Here is a 25,235-nt window from a genome sequence, read left to right as displayed (position 1 = left end):
TAGTTAGAATAAATGTGAATAATTGGGAAATGAGGCATAAGAGAACAATGATACCGACGAAGGTCTACTTATTAAAAAAAATCCTTGTTTTAAAGAGCGATTCGATTACAAAGGGACAAAACCTGAGTGAAAACTCCACAGCACGCGGGGTGGATTAAACTTGCTGTCATGCATTATGCAAAACGAAAGATACCTTTTATCTACAATTTTACGTCTTATTTATTTTGTCAGCATCTATGGTCTACAAGCAGAACGTCTCTAGCTTCAGTTTTGCGAATCAGGTCTTTTTACACTTTTTCTTACAACGAAGCGACGCAGTGGACACAGAAACCAGCTGATCAGCAGCGCGTGAAGGCGCGTATCCGTAAACCTGATGGAACACAGTTCCCTTTGTGACGTGTTTCAATTGTCACGCTCCAGACGTTCCAATTCTGCAAGGCTAAATTGAACGAACACTAAAGTCTTCCACCTTCTCCGACTACCAACGACTAAGATAAAAGCTTATATATAGGAGACTGTCGCAATATAATTTTAACAAAATCTAAATGTATCTAAAGCTTGGAATCTCGTGCATGCCCGAATTCACACTGCACTACATTCCATTACACTGTGCCCGAAAGAGTCTCGGAGATAACGCGCGTTTCTTCAGAAACGTCTCCTTTTTTTATTTCAAGGAAAAAAAATCCCAAACAAGGAAATAAAATACAACAAGCTTATATTAATCAATTATTAAGATGATAAAGTATGACATTTTTAATAACTTTTTGTTTGCTTTCTCATGGTTTTTGTTTCTATGATATCAGTTATGTGGGTTTAAACATGCATCTAAAGAAGTCCAATGTTGGTGTCAGTAGCCACTGACAAGATGGTGGTGAGGGAAGTCTTACAGTGGTGGGTCATTATTACTGACAGATGACGGGTGGATGACGCGGGCATGGAGGGGAGAAGGTAGAGAGGGAAGACAGGGTGTTTCTTGGTGACGATTGTTCCCCATTTTTTATGCCTCCTGCAGGGGACAACGGATGGAGGTTGTGTGGGTGGAGGCTGCAGTGTGTCGCCTTCATCAGCTGCTATCCGGAGAAGGCTCCCTGTGCGTGGCATTCTTCTTCATGCTGTCGAGGTACTCCTGTTGCGATACAGCCAGAACCGAGGCCAAAATCTCATCGTCCTCCCAGTCCGTGAGACCTTTAGTGCGGGGGAGGGTGGGGGTGGGTTGTGGGTGTGGGGAGGTGTGTAACACAAAAACAATTGTTTACTTGTGTGTCATACTTGCATCAAGAGTGCAAAAAACTCAGTCTTGTGGTTTTGACAACCAGCCTACAGCCATTTTTTTACTATCATCTTCCCCTTCCCCTTCCCTGCTCTTCATTTTGAGCTCTTTTTCGTCCCCACCACCTTACCTCGATCACCCTCCCGATATGTGAGGTGCAAAAATAAGGCCAAGTTGAAAAAACACTAAGAGGAAAAGTGCACACTCCTAAAGGATCAGTTTGCTCTGTCTGCTTAGCTCATATATTACCATCAGCAACATGTGGAAATCACGTCACCAAAACCGGCCATCTTTCGCAGTTAGTTAACATTTTTAAACGAAGCATTTCATCAATCCTGTAGCTCCGTCAAGCCCTGGTCTGGTTTGTTTATGTAGAATTCAGTCTGACAGTTAGAAAGTCTGGTCTGTTAGCCTTGACAAGTGTCCTTACCGAAAGCGGTCGGAGACATGTCCTGCATGATGGCTCGGTAGCCCAGAGCAGGGTACAGAGACACCAGTGAAGATGAGGCGGCTCTGTCTGGTCCAACACACGCCTGGTTACTGGGACCTAAACAAAACATCAAACGCTTGTGAGTGCTCCTTCTGTCCTATTGATTGGTTGATTTGTTTGTTTTTGATTGGTTTATTTGTTTAAAATTGAACTTTTGTTTTCTAAAATCTAAAATCTATATTTGCATGGAGTGCAAATGCATGATGTGCATTCCCCGAGTACATCTGAGGTAAGCGTTTCCTCCACCTCTGTCATGACGTACCACTGCAGTGCACATTTCAGTACTTTCCAAGCCCTTGAGGCAATCACTGAGCCTTAACCTTAGCTGATCAGTTGACTTGGGTGTGTTAAATCCCAGGGAAAACAAATGTTTGTGGTGCTAGAATATTCCATAACTGAGCTGGGGAATCACTGCTCAACATTTACATCAACATTCCACCGCTACGGTTTCACAATTACGTTTGGTACAAATGGGAAAAACACGCCGGTTGTCTTGCAGTCTTTTCCCTGTAGGGCCGAAGCACTGCACTGTGTAGTGCTATCCCTGCCCAACAACACCCGACCGAACGCAACACGAGCCGAATCAGTTGAATTGGCACAGGGAGACCGAGGAACAGGCTCTCCAGGTCTAGAGGTGATAAACAAGGCACTTCACACACGCATCATCAAAGTCACCCATAGAACTGGATCTATTGTTGTTGTTGTTTGTCGGTAAGGTGGAGCGTGTCTCGAATTCAAGGCGATGCAGTATCGCCTGGAGACACAGAACCACAGACATGGAATCAGATGTCCTTTGTGAAGGGTGCTGCTGTTTTTCTGTGTAATGTTTTTAGAGAATGACAAAGGTGTGGGGACTGTCTCTGACGTCCATGCATGGCAGCCATTACGACCAACCTGATACCGCTACATTCAAACCCACAATGAAATCTTTAGGTTAGCAGAAGTCCCAGTGCCAGACATGGAGGGGATGAGGAACCGTACCCGGCGCGCACGGCGAAGGGGGTTTGGAAAGCGCAAGCCCCGCCCCCGCCGGGGAGGGAGGCTTGGCGGCTGGGTCCGAGTGGGTGGGGTCAGGATTCTCGGGGGAGGGGGCGGAGCTCCGTTGTCGTGGTGACCTCGCACTCCAATCCTCCAGTCCGCTAGAAGTCGCAGCTGTGGCCGAACTGCAGGTGGCGCTGGCCTTGCGGGGCTGAGAGAGGGAGCGGAAGAAAGAGGGAGAGAGAGAGGGGAATGGAGGGGAGGGAAAGACGAGTGAGATTGTAAAATGCATTTACTAGTGATTGGTTTATTCGGTTATTAGTGAAAGTGAAAATGATTATTTTATTACTTTCAGTGTCTTGTCTGGAATCCACAATATCCTTCAAAACACTTACCTAGAGACAAACATTTATTTTGGGAAATCTGATATTTATTGAAGAAATATTAGAATTGTAGTTCTGGGGGTCTTTATATGAAGGCATAGCATTTCTTTGAAACCAGGCCTGATTCACAGGTGGTCTGTGTGAGAAAGTAGTGGTAGAACTGCTAAAACCGCTTGTCCCGTCTGCAGACCTATAACTGTGACAGTACTGTTGAGCGAGACTACTGGTTTTTATTTGAGAGTACAAAGATAATGTTAAATGGACAGATCAGACACAAGGTCCGACATAAGGAGCAAAATCAAGAAAACCCAGCAAAAACGGCAATGACGAGAGCAGAGAAACAAGGATTGTGCGTTTCACAAGCAACACACCGGGGGTTACACGCGCTGGGTTCACTGGTTTTCAGCGCATGTTTCAGTTTTCTGCACTTCTAAAATATCTGCACACTTTGTAATTACAAAATGAAATACGTCAGAGATCAAGGCTGGGTAGATGATTACCCGAATCATTGATTGCACAACTGCACTTTTTGTTCCATGATCGGGGAATCCATACGTGATTAACATATTACACTTGTGATATAAGCTAAATTATCACAACTTTGAAGGTAAGATAAATGTGCTGTTAGCTTTATTGGTAAATTAGCTGAATGCATGTTATTTAGTAACATGACAGGAAAAAGACAGGGACAGGACTAAAGACAAGAACAATCTTTGCGCTCTCACATAAAAGACAGTAATCTCCCTCCATACAATACAGCACTGGGAACTCTTCTCAGAAACAACAGCAATTAGGTGAATGGCTACATATTATTGTGAGGAACCAAAGTTTAGGAGCCACTGCACAAAAAGAAAAAGTGAACACTGAAAGCCGTCAGCTGGCGCCGTGGTGCGACCGTAGCCGTGGTGTGACTGTAGCCGTGGTGCGACCGTAGCCGTGGTGCGACCGTAGCCGTGGTGCGACCGTAGCCGTGGTGCGACTGTACCTGCTGTTCCATCACAGCACAGAATCTTCAGCACGATAAAGCATGACCCCTTCAACCAACCTCGCATTACACAAGACACAAAGATAAAAAATGTCTGAAACAGTCGTTTCTGGAATTTGGCCTCAGGGGCTGCTGGGAGGTCATTCTTTACCATGACCCCCAACCCACGCTAGCAGCACCAGCACCACGCTCCACCACGCCCTCAAACCCACTCCACCAACCTGTCTCGCCTGCTTTTCTTGGTCCCGGAGCCACTGCAGATAGGACTCCCGGGCCACCTGCTCCTCGATGGCCTCGTTGGTGGCCTCCCAGTCCGTAGCCCTCTTCTTATCCTCCAACATCTGCTGTTCGATCCATGACTCCTCTGATGTCTTAATAGCGTTCTTCATTAGAGACTGATCTGCATACTGCTCCAAGAACCATGGAGAGAGACAAGATGGACAGAGGTGGGGGAGGGGAGCGGTTGGTACCACTGATGTCATGGCAGAGGCTGCTTTACCCATAAACCTTGCCCACGGCAGAGGCCTTTGAAGTATACACATCATAAAAGAATCAAACACTCACAAACACACTGAAAGCAGCAAAAGACTTTGGATAATAAAAGTCCTCCTTAGGGACTTTCTTTAACACAGTGAAATGTGATTCGCAGTACGCCATAGGAGAGACGTGCTCTGGGTGGGCACAGCACACGGCCCAACTGTCCTGATTTATTACCTGTCTGTCCAGGTACTTTCTGGAAGTCAGCAGTGTAACATGAACAGGACTGGTTTGATCCAGTGTCATGATTTCAGAACAAGAATGCACTTTCACTTTGTCTCTCTCTCCCTCTCTCTTTCTCTCTCTCTCTCCGTCTCCCTTCCCTTCTTATCTGGGGGAGTGCATGAGCTCTGCTCTTGGCGCGGTGTGACAGTATACTGTCCAAGCGCCAACTGTGCTGTTCCCTGTCCCCTCTCTGCCGGGCCCCAGCAGTTACACAAAACCCGTCTGACCACATCTCAGCCCCGGCTGACACCACAGCTGCTGTTTTATGACCGTAGGTGCTGTTCCGGTGCATGTACAACGCACACACTGATGGACCAACACCGCACACAGACACACGCCGACATGGCCACACACTCTTCCAGCAACGTGTCATTCAGTGGTGTTTATTTATTTTTTGTGTGCGTGTTTTCATTTTCCTCTAGTAGGGAAAAAAAAATCCGGGGGAATGTATGTGGCTGAATGCGAGCCCTCTTTGCTGTCTGCTTTGTTGTGATCTGTGAACAAAGAGGTAAGGAATTCAGACGTATCCCCTTGAGTAACACTCAGATAAACTCACTAATATCCAAGTCCTTATCCAGTTACACGGTTGGTGCCCACATCCAAATTAAACAAACATATCGGTTCGCTATCTAAACTGTAAACGAATAAGCCTGGAAAGAACTCAGATCGTCCCTCGCTGGGGTGAACAGTAGAAACGCCCTTCAGTCAACATGCAGTCAGGGCGCTCTGTCCTTCTGCACACCACAGGTGGCATTTGCCTAGAGGGCTGCTAGTACCACTCACTACCACGCTTACCAAGAGGCATCTGACGCACAAACAAATCAGTGCACTGCCAACAAGGTGCTGCTGAAAAGGCACGCCTGTGTGGTACGTCTCTCGCACGGCCGTGGTGTGCGGGACCCTTTCTGAAGTGTGGGGTGTGCCCGTGAGGTGTGAGTGGGGGCCTCCTCCCTGGGTTCAGACTGCTTTGAGCAGTCTCGGACAGCCCGTGACCACCCGAGCTCCTTCTTGCCTGCGCGCAGATGCTGGTGTCCTGGTAAAACACGGGGTGTCTCGATCCGCCTCTTTCTAAACACTGCCGTCGCGTCAGGAATCTTGCCACAATTATCCTGTGGAGATGTGCACCAGGCTGACTGGTCTGTGCGGTGAGCGTGTTTCTATACGCTGTACCAATGTCCTGTTCCTGCAGTCTGTGGCTGAATCCAGAAACCAGCATTTAAAACCCAAGAGCTACAAAGTGCACTTACCAGATAAAAAAGGAGATTTTTCATTTATAAATTAATGCTACTGCTTCATCAAAGTACAACAAACATTTCTGATATTGGTAATAAAAGCTCTTAACAGTAGCGATGTCTTTGTGAATAAAGGCACAGAAAAAGTCCTGTTCCATGGAGATCTGGGTTGTATAGATCAGGTAATGCAGAGCATACAGGAAGTGTGGGGCCCTGCCAATGTAGCATTACACTGCAAGATCCATGCAAAGCCTGCCTGTCTGCACAGGGGTCCAGGCAGCGTGCAGAAGACGTGTGTGAGCACATGGGCAGCAGGTTAGCAGAAGCAGGTCAGGCCCTACTTCATACAATGAACGCCACGCTACTGGACCAAGAAGCCCACCCACAACGGTGTACCCCGCAACAAGACGTCTGCAACAGTTTGAGACGTCTGCGGTCTTAGATAAGATCTTCATTTAGATTAATCAATAAGAAGACATGTTGTATAACTCACTAAGGAGTTTGCTTTATTGATCCCTGATATAAGATTCAATCATGTCGGAGGAGGACATGCATGGAACAATTATGGAATCACGGGTCCGATTTCCCTTTAACCAACATCCACGACCCATGTGGTCCTGAAGAATTAGACCTCCCAGTGATGACCCAGTCACCCAAAGCAACCCTCCCAGTGATGATCCACCGTTACCCAAAGCAACCCCCCCCACCCCTTATAAGCAACCCCTTAACTTACCCCTGGTTTGAAAGCAGGGAGGCCCAGCCCCACCCCGATCGTGGCTTTGTTTGGGTTCACCACCGAGTTGTAGTGAATATTACGATGGTAGCTCACTCTGATTGGTTCGTCGTTATTTTGATGGATCCCATGGAACGTATTGATTGGTTCTGGAGGGTAAAAGACAGACATAATGTCAAGTATGCGTCAGTCAAGGTCTACGACGGTTGTATGACTTCTCAAAACTTAGCAATGGCCACAAGGCCACAGAAACCATCTTTCCATGTGTTGCTTAGAAATAAAGAGTGAGCTTCTCGTTTGCAGTGTATACAGTGTATAGTATGAGAAAAGCAATAACTGAATCAGTTACAAAACAATAATGTGAAAGAACACTTGATTTTAAAAGTAGATCAGGTTAAAGACTAGATCAGTTAGTTCATCTGTTCAGTCAGCATTTTGACTCATTCTTTCCTGACCTTTTTTTCCCCAAGCAGCAAATGTTTTTAAATTTTTTTCCCTCCCTAAATGACAAATACATTAATGGGGGCCTCCCCATCTCCTCACCTCCACTACACCAATCACCTCCACTATACCAGATCACCTCCCATCTCCTCACCTCCACTACACCAATCACCTCCACTATACCAGATCACCTCCACTATACCAGATCACCTCCACTACACCAATCACCTCCACTATACCAGATCACCTCCACTATACCAGATCACCTCCCATCTCCTCACCTCCACTATACCAGATCATCTCCCCATCTCCTCACCTCCACTACACCAATCACCTCCACTATACCAGATCACCTCCTCATCTCCTCACCTTCACTATACCAGATCACCTCCCCATCTCCTCACCTCCACTATACCAGATCACCTCCACTATACCAGATCACCTCCTCATCTCCTCACCTCCACTATACCAGATCACCTCCCCATCTCCTCCCCTCTACTATACCAGATCACCTCTCCATCTCCTCCCCTCCACTATACCAGATCACCTCCCCATCTCCTCACCTCCACTATACCAGATCACCTCCCCATCTCCTCACCTCCACTATACCAGATCACCTCCCCATCTCCTCCCCTCTACTATACCAGATCACCTCTCCATCTCCTCCCCTCCACTATACCAGATCACCTCCCCATCTCCTCACATCCACTACACCAGATCACCTCCAATATACCAGATCACCTCCCCATCTCCTCACCTCCACTATACCAGATCACCTCCCCATCTCCTCACCTCCACTATACCAGATCACCTCACCATCTCCACTATATCAGATCACCTCCCCATTTCCTCACATCCACTATACCAGATCACCTCCCTATCTATACTATACCATCTATACCAGATCATCTCCCCATCTCCACAATACCAGATCACCTCCCCATCTCCTCACATCCACTACACCAATCACCTTCACTATACCAGATCACCTCCCCATCTCCTCACCTCCACTATACCAGATCACCTCACCATCTCCACTATATCAGATCACCTCCCCATTTCCTCACCTCCACTATACCAGATCACCTCCCCATCTCCTCCCCTCTACTATACCAGATCACCTCTCCATCTCCTCCCCTCCACTATACCAGATCACCTCCATCTCCTCATCTCCTCTATACCAGATCACCTCCCCATTTCTTCACCTCCACTATACCAGATCACCTCACCATCTCCACTATGTCAGATCACCTCCCCATTTCCTCACATCCACTATACCAGATCACCTTCACTATACCAGATCACCTCCCCATCTCCTCACCTCCACTATACCAGATCACCTCACCATCTCCACTATATCAGATCACCTCCCCATTTCCTCACCTCCACTATACCAGATCACCTCCCCATCTCCTCCCCTCTACTATACCAGATCACCTCTCCATCTCCTCCCCTCCACTATACCAGATCACCTCCATCTCCTCATCTCCTCTATACCAGATCACCTCCCCATTTCTTCACCTCCACTATACCAGATCACCTCACCATCTCCACTATGTCAGATCACCTCCCCATTTCCTCACATCCACTATACCAGATCACCTCCACTATACCAGATCACCTCCCCATCTCCTCCCCTCTACTATACCAGATCACCTCCCCATCTCCTCACCTCTACTATACCAAATCACCTCCCCATCTCCTTACCTCCACTATACCAGATCACCTCCCCATCTCCTCCCCTCCACTATACCAGATCACCTCCCCATCTCCTCCCCTCTACTATACCAGATCACCTCCACTATACCAGATCACCTCCCCATCTCCTCCCCTCTACTATACCAGATCACCTCCCCATCTCCTCCCCTCCACTATACCAGATCACCTCCCCATCTCCTCACATCCACTACACCAGATCACCTCCAATATACCAGATCACCTCCCCATCTCCTCACCTCCACTATACCAGATCACCTCCCCATCTCCTCCCCTCTACTATACCAGATCACCTCTCCATCTCCTCCCCTCCACTATACCAGATCACCTCCCCATCTCCTCACATCCACTACACCAGATCACCTCCAATATACCAGATCACCTCCCCATCTCCTCACCTCCACTATACCAGATCACCTCCCCATCTCCTCACCTCCACTATACCAGATCACCTCACCATCTCCACTATATCAGATCACCTCCCCATTTCCTCACATCCACTATACCAGATCACCTCCCTATCTATACTATACCATCTATACCAGATCATCTCCCCATCTCCACAATACCAGATCACCTCCCCATCTCCTCACCTGTTCCATACTGGTACACCTCCACAGGCCGGTTGTACATCTCAGCCATGGCCTGCATCTCAATGTGGTTGCCGTGACAGTTGTTTTTCCTCTTCCGACTGATGTACGTGGTGAAGTCTTCCGTCACATAGTTTGAGAAGTAGTCCGCATTCTTCATCTGAGGATGATGAAGGTGCAGAAGAAATAAGCACATGGCTATGCCCGCATTTACCATCTGGCTGCAGTGCTGCAGGAAGCAAGTGTGAAGAACCAACTCACCAAGTAGTCCATGCAGTGTTTACGAACGACTTCGTGCATATCCTGGTCTCCATAAACCTGATCAGCTGCGAGTTAAAACAAATACATGAGAACAACGTTTAACAGGAAGGAAAATGCTATTTGGCTAGAACACATACAAGCACCACAGAGGAGTCCGAACCACAGCCTTGTCTGAACCCAGAGAAAGGGCTACACACCCAGGGAAAAGGCTACACACCCAGGGAAAGGGCTACACACCCAGGGAAAGGGCTACACACCCAGAGTAAGGCCTACACACTCAGGGTAAGGGCTACACACCCAGGGAAAGGGCTACACACCCAGGGAAAGGGCTACACACCCAGGGTAAGGCCTACACACCCAGGGTAAGACCTACACACCCAGGGTAAGGCCTACACACACTCAGGGTAAGGCCTACACACCCAGGGTAAGGCCTACACACCCAGGGTAAGGCCTACACACACCCAGGGTAAGGCCTACACACACTCAGGGTAAGGCCTACACACCCAGGGTAAGGCCTACACACACTCAGGGTAAGGCCTACACACCCAGGGTAAGGGCTACACATGGGCTACACACTTCACATGGGATGACAGGCAAAAACAAGGAGTGTGTATAGGTGAGGAGAGAAAGTGATAATTGGTGAAGGATTAAACCAGAGTAACATATGAACAAGAAACCGGCAACCCCATCTACGCCATCTCTGTTACAACACAGAAAACCATATCAACTTTATTTTGAACTGGATTGAAAAGACAGGACTCCCCACTGTAACATCTTTGCAGTTATTTTGTATTCTTGGCGTTCAATATTCATTGGTCTCTGCAGTTTTAATAAGTTCCTCTGCACATATGCACGGTTGCACCAGCAGTTGTGTGTAAAATATTTTTGGCGGGCTTAATCATTGCTGATCTCACTTGTGCGGCTTGGCATGACTCAAAAGAAGAAGTTTGTTTAAAAAAAGAAAAAGAAAAAACAAAAAAAAAGAAAAAAAAACTGTGCAGATGTAAACAAACAGGCATGGAGGTTCATCGTCGCGGCAACACCTCATCCGCCTTACTGCGGCCACATGCAAATGAGGCAGGGCTTATTCCAGCAAGTCACATGACGCCCGTCCGCACACTTTCTCAGAATCTCTTAGTCAATTTCCTCTTTTGTGGTATCGACCTACTTGTGTTGTGACACAGAGGTCCTGGATGCTACAACTCTACTTGAGCAGAAGACAGAAAAAGGGGCGACAGAAAGAGAGCTACAGATATAACTGCATGTCAGTGCGTAACGTTACGATGCTGACATTTTGTGGGGGTTTTTTTTTTTATGGGGGAAAAAAAACATGTTTTTGGGGACCTGTGAACTACAATTGAATGACAAATATTAAGCTATTTCAATGTGCATTTGCAGCTCTTTACAGATAGACAAAAGTAAACACACACACACACACACACACACACACACACACACAGTCAGTACCTGTGTTACATGTTGATGATGAGATGATGCATTCAGAACTACCGTGGATGTTCGATACTAAACTGCCTGCACGATTCATCCACCAGCCATGCCATAAAATTGTGAATGTTGTGTTTTAAAGCTGGAACAGTGGCTGAATACCTTGTGCAAGCACTGATTAGTCACTAAAATATGTCCCAGCACACAATTGTAGATGCATGTTAGCAAGTAGAACTTCAAACGGACTCCCCCCTTGTTCACAAGTCATTTAAGCATGTTTTCGGCCTGCATATAAACAGCGGGTCTCACACAAAAATGTTTTCAGGGCACTAGAAACTGAAAGTGCACTACTTCCTTAAACTCCTTTGGAAAACTGCTGTGTGTTCCAACTGTGCCTGAGGTCACATGATCTACTGAGAAACAAACAAACAACCACGCAGCACCTGGACTACTGCAGTACGCTTGATATTAAGCGCAGGTTTTCATGTTATAAAGGTATGATGGGTAGCAGCGTGTCACGCCGCACGAGCCCACAAGCCTTTCCCAGAGCTGGGGTCAACAGGTCATGGTGGAACTGCAGTAGCAGGTGCAGAGAAACTAACAGCAGAAGGAGGAACGCTCTGTTGAGCAGGTGTTTAGGACAGCATCAGTGATCACAACCTTGGCTGAACCTGGTGACACCGATATTAATGTCATGTGGCGTTTCGGTATCTTTTGGGAAGGGGGGGGTGTTTCTAAATGCTTGTTGATTTGAAGTGCAGAGAGTTCACTAATCCTGACAGACTTCTGGGTAGTCGTGACATGAAGATGCAGCGTGACACGTACCCACGCGGTACCCTCAGAGGAGCAGTGACGTGAAGCTTGAACTCAACCCTGGAATTTCTGACTGCTTTCACTTCTCTGGTGTGTCCAGAGGTGGGTATTTTTGAGCTCCTCCAGATTTCCATTCATAAAGCGGAGGCTTGTGTGGATATTTATACCAATGTCCCCCTCCTCTCTCTCTCTCTCTCTCTCTCTCTCTCTCTCTCTCCCCCCCCCTCTCACACACACACACACACACACACACACACACACACACACACACACACAAAAACACCTCAGTAAGTATTATCCGTGCAAGACAGGGACACCCCCTCTCCTCCCCCTCCACAACAGCGTGGAACATTTACATGAATCTGACTCATCTGTCATGATAAACACCTGTCTTCGCTCTTTCCCCATTTCAACCTCAATTTGAATAGCAAACTGAGGGGAGAGAGAGAGAGAGGGAGAGAGTGTGAGGGAGAGAGAGAGAGAGTTATGCAGGGGTGAGAGATGCCCCATGGTACCTAATGGTTTCACTGTTAGTGACTTGATTAGTGTAACCATATCAACCATAGTACCTGTCCAATAAAACCATTGTTCCATCTTTCAATGTCATTGTATTTTTTAGTGCCAAGAGTTTGTGTTAATGCTGTTAAAGACACCGACACCATAGTGAAAGAGGAAGGCAGTCCAGACAAGCATCAGCTGTTGACACATCACAGAATTTTTGTGTCTGTGTGGTTGTGTCTGTGAATCCTATGAGATTTTCCCAGGGGCACTTTTCCCAGACAGGTCATGGGTCAAGTGGCATGGGGCTACACAGGGAACATCATCACAAACCCTCTCGCTAAAATGCTAATGGCACCTCAAAATGCATTTATTCAGCATTTTAGAATGGACTTCTGATCGGGGCCAAATGTGCAGTTATACGGATCCATTTACCAGGCTATGATATGGCCATAAAATGACATTAGCTGATTTTCTGATAACCCCTTTTTTCTTTTGGCACATGAATAATTGATTACCTCCACTGTGATTGGCTGATTTATAGCAAGTCACCAAACTTGCTCACACAGAACCAACCTGTCAAAATCAACTGTGATTGGAGCGATGGCTAAAGTTTCCATTTAAGGGCTTTTTTTGCTTTAGTGCTAAAACATGTTGCTATGGCCAGTGGAAATGGAAGTTGTTGGTAAACTCTAGCTGAAGACATTGTGCACATAGCTTATATTGGCAAACGTTTAAAAGTGCCAAAACTATTCTTCTAAAACATCACTTGAATGGAAAAATGACCTATGAGAGTTGGATCATGGAGCATTTAGACATCTAACCGAACATGTCCATTCTCAAACCTTAGTAACTTAGGAATTTAGGTCTTTTTCAGCAGAATCTCTGCACTGCATGGTGTTAAACCAGTCAGTCAGACAGTAGAGGCCATTTTCACTGAAGCATGAGCAGAATCATCAGCAGGCCTTACAGAAGAATTGGGGAAATGTATTTAACGCTACAAGAACTAACACAGCAATCCCACCATGTAAGGATGATACAAGGTTTCTTCCGTGAACTGTGCAACAAATGATTTGCTCAACGCCCCAAATAAGGGCCTGGTGACCTTTTTACATGACCAGTGATGAGAAGGCTATTCTGGCAAGTCAGGAGAATGCAGAAGCAGGTTAGGTCTACAGAGAAACGGCGCACCAAATAAGCCGGGCTTCACAGGAAAGGGGAAGAGCTCGGGGCCATCTTTTAGCAGAAACACCAACCACAAGAGCGCTTCCCCCAACGGAGGCCAGAGATAGCATCCGCTCCGCTAACCAGCAAGTGTCTTTCTCAGAAAAGGGGGCAGGGCAAAGGCTAGACACGCCCAAGACACACCCCCTGTTCTAGCCTGCAGCCCTGCGATAAGCGTTATCTGCGGTGGCAAAGGGCCCCTGCGGCATCACGTGGGATTCTTCAGCAGAATCCTGAGGCGTCGCCTCGAGGTCACGTGACTTCAGCGCCGCTCATTCAAGCTTTTGATCATCAGGAACCACGTCACGGCCATAGTACTATGGAAAAACGATAGGCAGCCCCAGATACGGACAGACATGGCATGGCAGGCGTGGTCTGGAGTGGAACAACCATTTTACAAACGTAATTTTGGTTTACAAAAGCCACAGAGGAATCAATTGAATATTGTGTAGGACAAATAGTGATGTTTGCAGTTTGCATTGTGACTTTGTAGGTGATGGATAAACGTCATGACTTATCATCAGATCTTTACACCACCAGCTCCCACCCAACCTGGTGACGGTATATATTGCTTTTTTACTGAAACTAAGCTCACCACGTCTCTTAAACTTACAGAATCGCCCTATTACATTTTCTTAGATCTCATTCCCATTGATAATGAGTCTTTGAGATGTGACATGTTGCCAGCTTTATACCCCGATGTGGTCCAAACATACAAGCAGTGGAGTTACTGTCTGCACACCCTCTTTATTTCAGAAATATAACTAAAATATATGATCATCAGAGCCTCCAATGCTCCTCCATGCCCTGTCATGTTATACAATGCAGTGGTGGATTTTTAAAAACCCAAAACTGATTTTGAATGATCATGAACTATGATTTAGGATGAATGGAACACAACCATAATTGCCAATACTAAATATAAACTAACGGAGGCCGGTTATAAATGAGAGATTTGGCAGAATCCAAACACAATAGTCCCAACTGCTGCGTGCTGCTTTCTGTTCAGTGGCAGCTCCGTGTTGAAGCACCTGATCAAGACGAGAGCGCCACTGCAGGTCTGCTGGTGTTCTTCAGACCTTCAGCAGAGCTAGGAGCTTACTGTGTGCTCAGAGCTTTGACCCCCCCCTCCAATCCTGGAATTGTTCATTCAGCAACACCTCACACGTGTTCCAAGCTGAGGTCAGAAGTCATCATGTCAGAGTTGAGGTCGCCCGAGTCAGGCTGCTACACCAGCAGATTCCACAGACCTGCAGGAACATCTCACCTACACATTTCCACACCTGACTAGAGGCGGTAAATGCAGCCCTGTGTGACCTCACACGCTCCAAACGTCACTCCCTGTCCTGCGTGACCACACGCTCCAAACGTCACTCCCTGTCCTGTGTCACCTCACACCCTCCAAACGTCACTCCCTGTCCTGTGTCACCTCACACCCTCCAAACGTCACTCCCTGTCCTGTGTCACCTCACACCCTCCAAACGTCACTCCCTGTCCTGTGTCACCTCACACCCTCCAAACGTCACTCCCTGTCCTGCGTGACCACACCCTCCAAACGTCACTCCCTGTCCTGTGTCACCTCACACCCTCCAAACGTCACTCCATGTCCTGTGTCACCTCACACCCTCCAAACGTCACTCCATGTCCTGTGTCACCTCACACCCTCCAAACGTCACTCCCTGTCCTGCGTGACCACACCCTCCAAACGTCACTCCCTGTCCTGTGTCACCTCACACCCTCCAAACGTCACTCCCTGTCCTGCAGGTATCCATAAACTCCTCAGAGTAAAGCACTGAGCAGAAGCATCTTGGGATTTCCTGACATTGGTCGGTTTTGGTGAGAACTTATAGCGGTTCCTTACCATGTGTGTGGTTTCTCTATAAATGAAGGAGATATCAAAGGATGCCTGGTGAAATAGGCCGTGTGGGGGTTATTCTTAACCTCTCCTCAACTGCTCATCACATGCAGGTCTTGGCTGGTAAGAGGCCCAGCACGAGGACCTTGGCAGGCGCACAGCACAACAGTAAGAGCAAAGTTCTCTGATGGCCCAGGAGAGAATGTCGCCACTACTGACCGCCAGCACCAAGGCACACACCCCTCTCTACACACACCCCACTCTACACACACACCACAGTGTACGTACACACTCCTGTACACACCCCCCCCCCCCCCACAGTACACACTCCTGTACACACAGTCCACTATACACACATCCCATTGTACACACTGTACATGCACACCACACCACCGCACATGCCTGCACACATGCACCACACCACTGTACACACACACACACACCATCGCACATGCACCACTGTACACACACACACCTCTATACACAAACAACACTGTACAAACTCCTGTATACATGCACCACACCACTGCCGAACCACCGCACTCCACCGCACACTCCTGCCGACACATACACACACACCCACACACACACACACCACTCCACAAAATCACCTGCCCCCACAGACGCACCTCCATGCATGCAAATCTGCAGCACCTCACCTCCACCTCACTCACACCTGCCCTGCATTCAAGGTGCTGCAACAGAATCTACTCCACACAAACCCCACACACACCTTGCAAAGTGAAGTCATCTCAATAATCAAACTGAAGTCATCTCAGTGACTAGACGTCCTCTCACCGAAACGTCTTAGGAAATGACATTCTGGTTAATGATATAGGAAAACATTCAGCTTTGTAACACTGGGATGTCGATCACTAACTAGGTGAGAGGTCACACCTTTACTTCAGAACTTTGGCTTGTCGTGAGAAGAGAGGGGATCACCAGGATTTCACAACAGCCTGCAGCCTTGCGTTCTGAGTCCTGCATTCTTAAAGTTCAGAAGGTCAGACCAAGGCAAGTCTGCAGGCTTTTCTGCAGGAACCGAGGCAAAGGCTGCAGACATCTCGCTCGGCCGTCACCGTCTGCAGCAGCTCTGAAGACAGAAACCGCTGCTGTCTGGGTTGGGTTAACGGCCTACAGGCCCATCCCACGGCACGGCCGCATGTGCGCTCGAGATGTTATTACTCTCTGACATTTTTGTCATTACTGACTGACACGACTGCCCAAGTACGAGACAAGAAGACCTCCCCCCCCCACATTTTAAAAAAGAATCTGGATAATTCTTTAGAAATGAAAAGATCACAAGATTTTATCTTCACCATTGTGTCTCTTTGAATGTTTTGCACATATTTTCTATCTACTAATGCAGCACTTTAACAGCAGTCCAACAAACCCCCCCCCCCCGCATTATCATTCATTTACCTCCACAGACCCTTTGGGACTGTGTATCTATAAATTCCCCACTTTTGTGATTGTATGCCACCATGCGAATTCTGTTGTGTTATGAAACATGTCTGGCCGTGCGTGGCCTGGGGGTAAACAGATCGATATAATGATGTAGGTGCCTGTGGAATTTACTCTGGAAACATCTGACTCCGACACACGCTCAAACTTTGGTCTGTGTTTGCACGGGACGCTGTGATGTGGGGCGTCTTCAGGTGCACCTGCGGGAGTCAGAAGGCCCCCTTTTCTGCTGAATGTGTTGGAAAGGGGTCGTCCAGTGAGAACAGACAGAATCCCCCCCTTGCTGCTGGCTCACCCCCTCCACCCCCTCCACCCAAGCACTGTGGACGTGGAGTCACTGAAGTGACCTTTGATGGCCAGTCTTGCCCTAGCTATGCATAGTAACCTGGGTTAAACTGCAAAGTCAACCTGCATCTCACTGCTCTGACATCTCACAGATTTGTGCAATTATTATAAAACAAATCAACAACAGGTATAAGAGAACATGGCGTTAAGACGTGAACAGCTCATGACAGGAGTTCCACGGGCTGCAGCTTCGGGGCACTTTCCTGTTCGGCTAAGTGGATTTCATCCTTTCTTTGAATCATCTTTTCTGAAAAATTCTTAGATAAAAATCTCTCTTTAGTCCTCGTACTGCGCTCACCTGAAACATCCTGCCAGCATCAAAGGAGAAAAGGAAGTGTCTATTTAAAGCAACACGCATCAACGCAAGAATAACAAAAACATCACAGCACGCCGAGGCGTCTCACGTGTTTGAGCAGACGCCGTGTGCCCACCGAGGCCCAGGGAGAGTTGGATCCCAGCCCGCTGGAATTCCAACATCCTTTCAGCCACGCCCCTCCCTCCTATAGCCCCGCCCCTCCTGGGCCCAGCACCCAGACCGGTGGCACCGCGTGCTTCTCGTCAAGTCACGGCCCCTGTCCACGTGTCAGCACACCAGCAGCAAACTGCACGGAACGGAACGCCGCCTACGCTGGAATGCGATTTGAATGCGATGCTGATTTCCATAAGCAGGGTGGACACACCTGACGATTGAATACCTGCGAGGGTTAGCAAAGCTTCAGGGCAGGTCAACCCACAGCCTCCTGACTGACAGCCAGGAACATAGCGCTCTGTCCTCAGGCCTCCGTGCCCTCCGCCCAAAGCCAATAGACAAGGCCAAAAAAGCTGACTTCTCACAAGCATATAAATGCTGCACTCACACAGAGCTCGAGTCTCAGCTTCCCGGTAGGAGAAGTGTTTCGGGTCAAACCGTTCACTTCCCAGCCGGACGTTTAAGTGACATATCACATACGAATGCACCGGGTTTTTAAGTTTAATGAAATTTTAGAAGAAAGAACAAAAAATTGCGTTATTTAAGAAATCTCACGTCACTCATGTTACTGTTTTGCTATTGGTTGCTCGTTCCTGTTTACAAATCATGAGCAAAACATGTTCGGTAAAGAAGAGCTTGTGACAAGGCATGCCAGCCAAGATTAGCTCAACAGATACTCTCTACACCCACCAAGAGCCGGATGTTTTCATGCCAAAGTGTTGAGGCTTGCTGGGAAGAATTTCTTGTCAGAAAGAAAGGCTGGAAGAGCCCGTTTCTAATGATTGTTCCTTTACCAAACAAAAGTGAAAGAGATTTATAAAAAAAAAAAAAAAAAGTGTTGCTCCCTTAAAGAGGCTTAGCAACTTTCACCTTATTCCATCTGTGGATTAAGTTCTTTTCCTGTAACTTTAGTCCTGAGAGGAAGATTGTGAACTCAAATCCCATTTGTACCTGATATCAAAACATTTGGCCAATAGGATTTTGGGGGGGGGGGGGGGGGGGGGTGATCAGATATTTCTGGACAGGTGGAAATGACACAAAAGCTGCAGTTAGAAGCAGGATGGGATCACACGCGCTGTGTCCCGAGATGGCCGTGCGGCAGGCAAACGCGCTCCGGACGGGACACCAAGCTTCAGGACAGCTGGTGCTAACGAGAGGCCGCAGAAATCCGATTTCACTGCAGACAACTGGACCGTGAGTGAAATGCACCTGCACACGAGGTGACTGACAGCTATCCGGGTGCGGGGGTCCAGGAACGGGTGTTGACTTCAGTTCCAAATGCAAATAATCCCCGGGGCCTGGCCGGCCCATGACTGCACTCAAGATCCTACCTGTTTCCCGCGCGGCCTCCTGTGGCTAAACTCTGCTAATTCGATCCCGCCCCGGGCAGGACTGAAGAGTAACCGATAACGTCCAGAGTGTGGAAACAGGAATGGAGGAATGAAATGAAAGCTTGCTTTAGCAGGCCGAGGTCAAGCTGGCCCACTCTTCCCTTCGCTGTCCCACAGCGTGTGTGGGGTTAGATCGGGGTCAAAACTAACCCACACTCTGGAGCCCAAGGCAGGCCAGGCTGAGGCCAAGCGACCCGCACGGGGTGGTGTGTGTGTGTGTGTGTGTGTGTGAGTGCTAGCAGCCAGGGCTGGGTTGCAACACCTGACACCGTTTCCCACGTCTGACGAACACCAGTTCACATTCCAGCAGTAACCCCATTAACGCAACACTGTCAGAGTCATCACAAGCCCGCATACAGCAGAGCGAGGACGTCTACGGTCACGGTGAGACAGCGACCCGCCAGGTCCATCTACCTGCATCGTTAACAGCCTCCGGCCGGTTCTTTAAAACAGCGCGGGTGAAACTTTGCACCTGAACTTGTGTTGGTGGCCAGAAGCCCAACCGCGAAACTACCAGCACTCAGCGGGTTGTAATAGCAAAACCGAAACCACAGCTAGACGTTCTCACTATCACACAAACAAGACGCAGGTGTGTGTGTGTGTGTGAGGGGGGGGTTGTCATTTGTAAAAACTACTCTTATACTGCCGAGAAACACATCATTGGGTGGGGAATGACCCATTACCATTTATTGGACAGGAGGATTACGGAATACTGACAGTGTCATACATACATTCCAAATGCATCACAAAGGAAACGACACACCCGAGTTCTGCCAGTCGGGATTCTTAAGACTGCAGCCGCCATACCAGGCCAAAGCAAGCAAAGACCCAGAGAAATGAGCTCGGGCTCAGACAGTCATGCAAAACCGTGCGAGGTTATTCAAAAGCTGCCTTTCTGGAAGCCATGTGCTCTCACGAAATCATGTTGTATAATAAACTTAAGCTCACGCAAAACCTTTGCATCGTTTTAGCTAGAGGCCTGTGAGAAGAATAGCCAGAGGATAGCAGACATGGCCTGCTCTCCTGTCCGCGTTGTGGAGGGATAAACATCAAGGACTGGATTCAATCAAATATAGCCCTAGCACTAAAGGTGTAATGTGTAGAATTAGAGTGGAAGCTGTGTTTCATGTTTCTCATAAAGCAAGCATACTTTTGTGTGTGTGTAAACGTGTGTTTGAAGAGTGTTGGTGTTATGGTATAAATATACATAAAAGCAAGCGAAGCTCATCTGATTTGAGATTCCGAGAAACAACTGGGAGTTTTTCAAAAAGCCCTCACAGACGGCGACAGCAGGGGCCACCATGAGGAGTAACTGCTGTGACTGTGTAAAGAGTAAGACCCTCATTTCCTGTTTGTACCTCAATTCACGCTATTCTCTGTTTACTGGAATATAAATGACAAATTCTGTCCCCTCCACGCTTCGGAGGGGGCAGAACTTCTGTGTGATGTTCTGTGTGCTGATGCGGGATGGGAGGGACGAAGCTGTCGACATGAGCTGTCCCCATTTGGGACTGGGCCCCAGTTTGGGACTGGGCCCCAGTTTGAAGTGACAATACATTTAAATTCACAGCATTTAGCAAATGCTTTTATCCAAAGTGACTTACAATTATGACTGAATACAGTTGAGTGTTATTAGGGGCCTTGCTCAGGGGACCCAACACTGGTGACTTAGCGATGGTGGTCTTTGAACTGGCAACCTCCTGACAGTATCAAACAGGTAAGCACCAGCAGCCCAGAAATGTGCCCCAGTACGTAAACTGGGAATGCAGGAATGTGAGATGTGTCCCAGTACGTAAGCTGGGAATGCAGGAATGTGAGATGTGCCTCAGTACGTAAACTGGGAATGCAGGAATGTGAGATGTGCCCCAGTATGTAAAACAGAATACAAAGGTTGGAAATGTGCAGGAGGGCCACACAACTAAGGGGGGAACCCCAAACGCAGGTACCACTGAAGAAACTGAAAGAGGACCTGAAATGTGTCAGTGAGTGCATGGTTATGTGGGGGGGGGGGGGTGTGTTTGCATGTAGGAGGGGGTGTGAGAGAGGAAGAAAAAAACAAAAACACAGTGAGAGAGAAAAAAAAGTCTGTTTCCCACGGAAAACAATCTTACAAACAATCTTACCAGGTCGAAATGACGAGTTCTACCAGTTGTATGATTACATATATAAACAAAAACAAAGGAAGCAGGGTCCTGTTTTTTTTTTTCCTGAACTACAAGTGACTTGACAATAGATGGGCTGATAAAAAAGAATTTGCTGATTTTAAGTGTTAATGCACCACTATAAAAATATATTAAAAAGGAAACAGATTCATAAAAATAAATCCACAAAGAAACTGCTGTTTGAGAGAAACAGAGTTAAACTGAAGTGAATGTCAGCAGTTGCCACTAAAAAGAGAACCGGGCAGGTTTTATTATGATGTGAGAAACTGTTGCTCAGGTGCCGCTGTTCTACAAATGTAGGATAATGGCGCCATCTAGTGGGCACAAATAATAACTGCAAGACCTCACCATGTAATCAATACTTCCTGGCTAGGCCTTGTTGGACTATATTTTTATATATCTTTTGATAATGTGTTTAACAGAACCAAGCATGATTATTGTGAGCGCTGTGTGTCCGACAGACTTCTACTGATTATGGCATTCTTCACATCTTCCTGCTAGCACCACCTACACTTTCACTTCTGCAAACTCATTACGGAAGAAAAATACATTTCTGTGGATTAAAAAGGTTTTACATGAGCCTGACAAGAAGCTCCTTTGTCAGGTAAAGGACTGAAGGTGTCAAACCCCAACGTAATTCATAATGACAAGAAAACGAACAGGCTGTGGACCCACCGACTGCTCTGAAGAGGCAGGCACCGTCTTCTTTCATCTTTTTAATCACAAAGCCTTTCTTATCCCTAAGTGCTTTCTCGAACCAGTGCTCCTGCTGCGAGAGAGAGAGAGAGAGAGAATTTGACAGAGACAGAGAAAGGCTACTTCAACATTAAGAACCTTAAATTGGAGAGGAAACAGCGGTGTGGGCAGATGGATATTTTGTGATCCCCTGTCCCAAGGCAGTACTTTCTTCAACAAACTAGTCCATTCATTCAAAGAGGAGGGATACATCACACTGTCTGAATGCACAGGTCCTGTGTTGCCTGGGGTTTGTTTTGTCTTATATAGATCTTGTATCATACATTTTCATTTACATTCCTCTCTATGGATTCAGTTTGTTAGTGACAAAAGAGCAAATAGTAAAGGTTTAGGCATGTAGCTGTTGTCCAAAGAAACAGAAGAAGAAAATATTTTATGGGGGTTGCAGTGATGAGACATGAAATTAACATGAAAAATGACCTGTCGGGAAGTCTCACATGGTAGTGCTGCAATCTTTCAACCCATCACCCTAAAAGCACTATTGCTGTCGATACGCAACAGCTCACTAAACAATACATTTACTGCCGTATCAAATATGCAAAGCAAAATTAGCTTTTTAAATACTTAAATAGATATATTAGTATGCGTTGTAATTTAAACCCTTAACTAAATGTCATAAATATAAATGTAATGTCATAAAAAGGTGACAATTTTTTATTTTATATACATTTTGAATAAAAAGCAAGAAATACAAGCTGTAGATAGAATTGTATTTTTAAGAATTCTTCATTTTAAAATGAAAATGCTGTACTGAAAATCTGCAAATTTAAAATGTTTTTGCTTGTCTGTGTACTTGTGTGCATGGAAGAGCAAGAAAATGAAACGGTCTGGTTTCTTAGTAACAAGAACCAATGGAAACCCATCATGTCATAATTAAAGTCTAGTAAGCGCCAATTTTCCCTTTTAAGTGTGACAATAAATGATGATTGTTGTAATGTTAAAGCTGTACTCTCCTATATCCAGGAAACTCTTCAAAGCCGAAGTTGGATCCTTTTTTATTAATGTATGTGTGTTTGTTAAATTATTAGTTATTACAGTTCTATAAATGGCACATTTAAAGCGGTTATATTCAGTGTCAGTTTTTGCTAACTTCCTCCAGGCTAAAGCACTAAAGGAGTCTGAGACCCTACGTTCTACCTGACGCCTTTTATCCAAATCTTTACTTAACAATCAGGCTCATGCAGCAGATCTGTCAGGCAGGAGGGAGTGTCTCACTGTATAGGGCTTGCCTGATTGGTTAATACAGCACGACCATAATGTAATTTTAAGTTGCCGGGGGCAACCACAGAATCATTTTTCCCCCTCACAGTAACCATTTTAATTCTAGCTATTAGGATGTATAGACAGTTTAGCTGTGGTGTCCTAAAATAAACCTATTACAGCAGCTGCAGTTCAAAACTCCTTTAGTCATGACCAGAGAAACCACGTGCTACTGCCATGCTGAACACTTGAAGACGAAGTGTTCAAGAAAAAGGAGGAAACATCAGAATATTCAGGATGATTTCTACAACGTTAAATCCTCACAGGTCTACATAACGACCAGAGAAGCTGCTGGCGTGAACTCCACTCAGGGCCTGTTAGACTACATCAGACTTCACCAAACTACACCATGATCTTAATGTTCATGGTAAAATAACAGCAGTAGCAAACTTTGTAAAATGACCTGCTCTTTTGCTCTCAACAGTTATATTTCATAATTTAGTGTCTTGTTATTATCATTATTAGCAATATTTATTAGTAACATCATTTCATTATCCCTGCTAGATAATGAAGTAAATCTGTATAACAACATTATAACGCTTCAAAAGCTACAGGCAGCCCAATTTCACACCAATTGCTCAGGTCAAGTCAGGAGCCACAGAGGTGAGATGATGCTCACAGAGTCTGAGGTTTGGGTGACATTTCCATATCTACCTGTTCAACTGTTGCTGGGTCCTCCGACTGTAGTCTAGAAGCGTTCTCGTACTCATCTTCACTATTGTAACCGGCACCTTCCTCCTGATCGGGGCTTGGACCCACTCCTCCACCTCCCGACGCCCCGGGGGTCCCTCCACCGGCCACTCCTCCCGTGCAAGTGGCCTGTCGTCGCCTCTTACTCAGTCCCGGCCCCGTGCAGCAGCTCCCAATGCTCGCGCCAATGCAGCCAACACCGGCCGTCAGCTCCCCGCGCGTTCCCGGTACGCAGCTGATCCCACCGACACCGCCTCCATCTCCCGGACCGGCGGGGGTGCCCGCTCCTACGGGCGGAGGGGAGGCCTGCTGCGGCCGGGTGCTGGACTCATTCCGCCTGTCCTCTCTCGATGAAGGCGGAGCGGCTTGGTATGACCAGGGAGGCGGAGAGGCGCGAGGCCTGGCACCGGCTCTAACGCCGTGTGAGTGCGGGTGCGGGTCCGGACCAGTCCGTCTGTCGGTCTCGTCGGAATGGTCGGAAACACCGACGGACGAGTTCGGTTTCTTCTTCGGCAGGATCGTCATGTTCGCTATTTAAAGAGGGGGGGGGTCAGGAGGGGGACGGTTCCTCCGTTTCTGAGCGCGCTTTGCGTTGAAAGACTTCAACGTGGCTGTCTTCTTGATCGTAGTACGCGTCCTCGGACGTTTCGGCGAAGCACCGGATCCTTTTTACCGATAAAAGCCGACGGAAGGAGAACAAAAACAGCCCGTCTCGCTCCCTCTTCCCGTCCACCGCTCTCCACTTTCCACAAAACATCAACACAAGACTGACGACACGGCTACGTCACTTCCGTTGTTACTCTCCTCTTCAGGTTATTAGTGATATGTAATATAATACTGGGACGAGTGTTGCTTTTTTAAATATTACAACAGAGACGTGTTTTACAGTGTGTTTTGAGATATTACTGCTTATAATGTAGGCTACGGTTCGAGTGATTTACTATGGATTTACTATAGAGGAAGCTTGTCTGAAAGGATAAACTCATAAACATAAGTTTTCATTGTCCTAGTACAAGTAACC

General features: G+C 47.1%; 1 protein-coding gene across 2 annotated transcripts; it reads right to left on the bottom strand.

The window, feature by feature from the left end:
* Nucleotides 1-640: 640 nt before the first annotated feature.
* otud5a (OTU deubiquitinase 5a) lies at nt 641-24,980 on the bottom strand. Of its 2 annotated transcripts, none has more exons than XM_077004060.1 (9): nt 24,179-24,980; nt 22,184-22,277; nt 9,842-9,906; nt 9,584-9,740; nt 6,834-6,982; nt 4,328-4,513; nt 2,742-2,949; nt 1,701-1,817; nt 641-1,185 (listed from the first exon to the last, which is right to left on the bottom strand). In XM_077004060.1, exons 1-9 carry the CDS (start codon nt 24,737-24,739, stop codon nt 1,064-1,066), a joined length of 1,659 nt encoding a protein of 552 aa, XP_076860175.1. In that variant the 5' UTR covers nt 24,740-24,980; the 3' UTR covers nt 641-1,063. The 2 variants fall into 2 exon arrangements, with proteins under 2 accessions (XP_076860175.1, XP_076860176.1); XM_077004061.1 differs by having other exon boundaries at nt 22,184-22,274.
* Nucleotides 24,981-25,235: the final 255 nt, after the last annotated feature.

The sequence above is a fragment of the Brachyhypopomus gauderio genome, chromosome 4, assembly GCF_052324685.1.
Source record: "Brachyhypopomus gauderio isolate BG-103 chromosome 4, BGAUD_0.2, whole genome shotgun sequence".
Taxonomy (NCBI): domain Eukaryota; kingdom Metazoa; phylum Chordata; class Actinopteri; order Gymnotiformes; family Hypopomidae; genus Brachyhypopomus; species Brachyhypopomus gauderio.
Note: the sequence above shows the minus strand (reverse complement) of the source record. Positions and strands in the feature narration are given on the sequence as shown.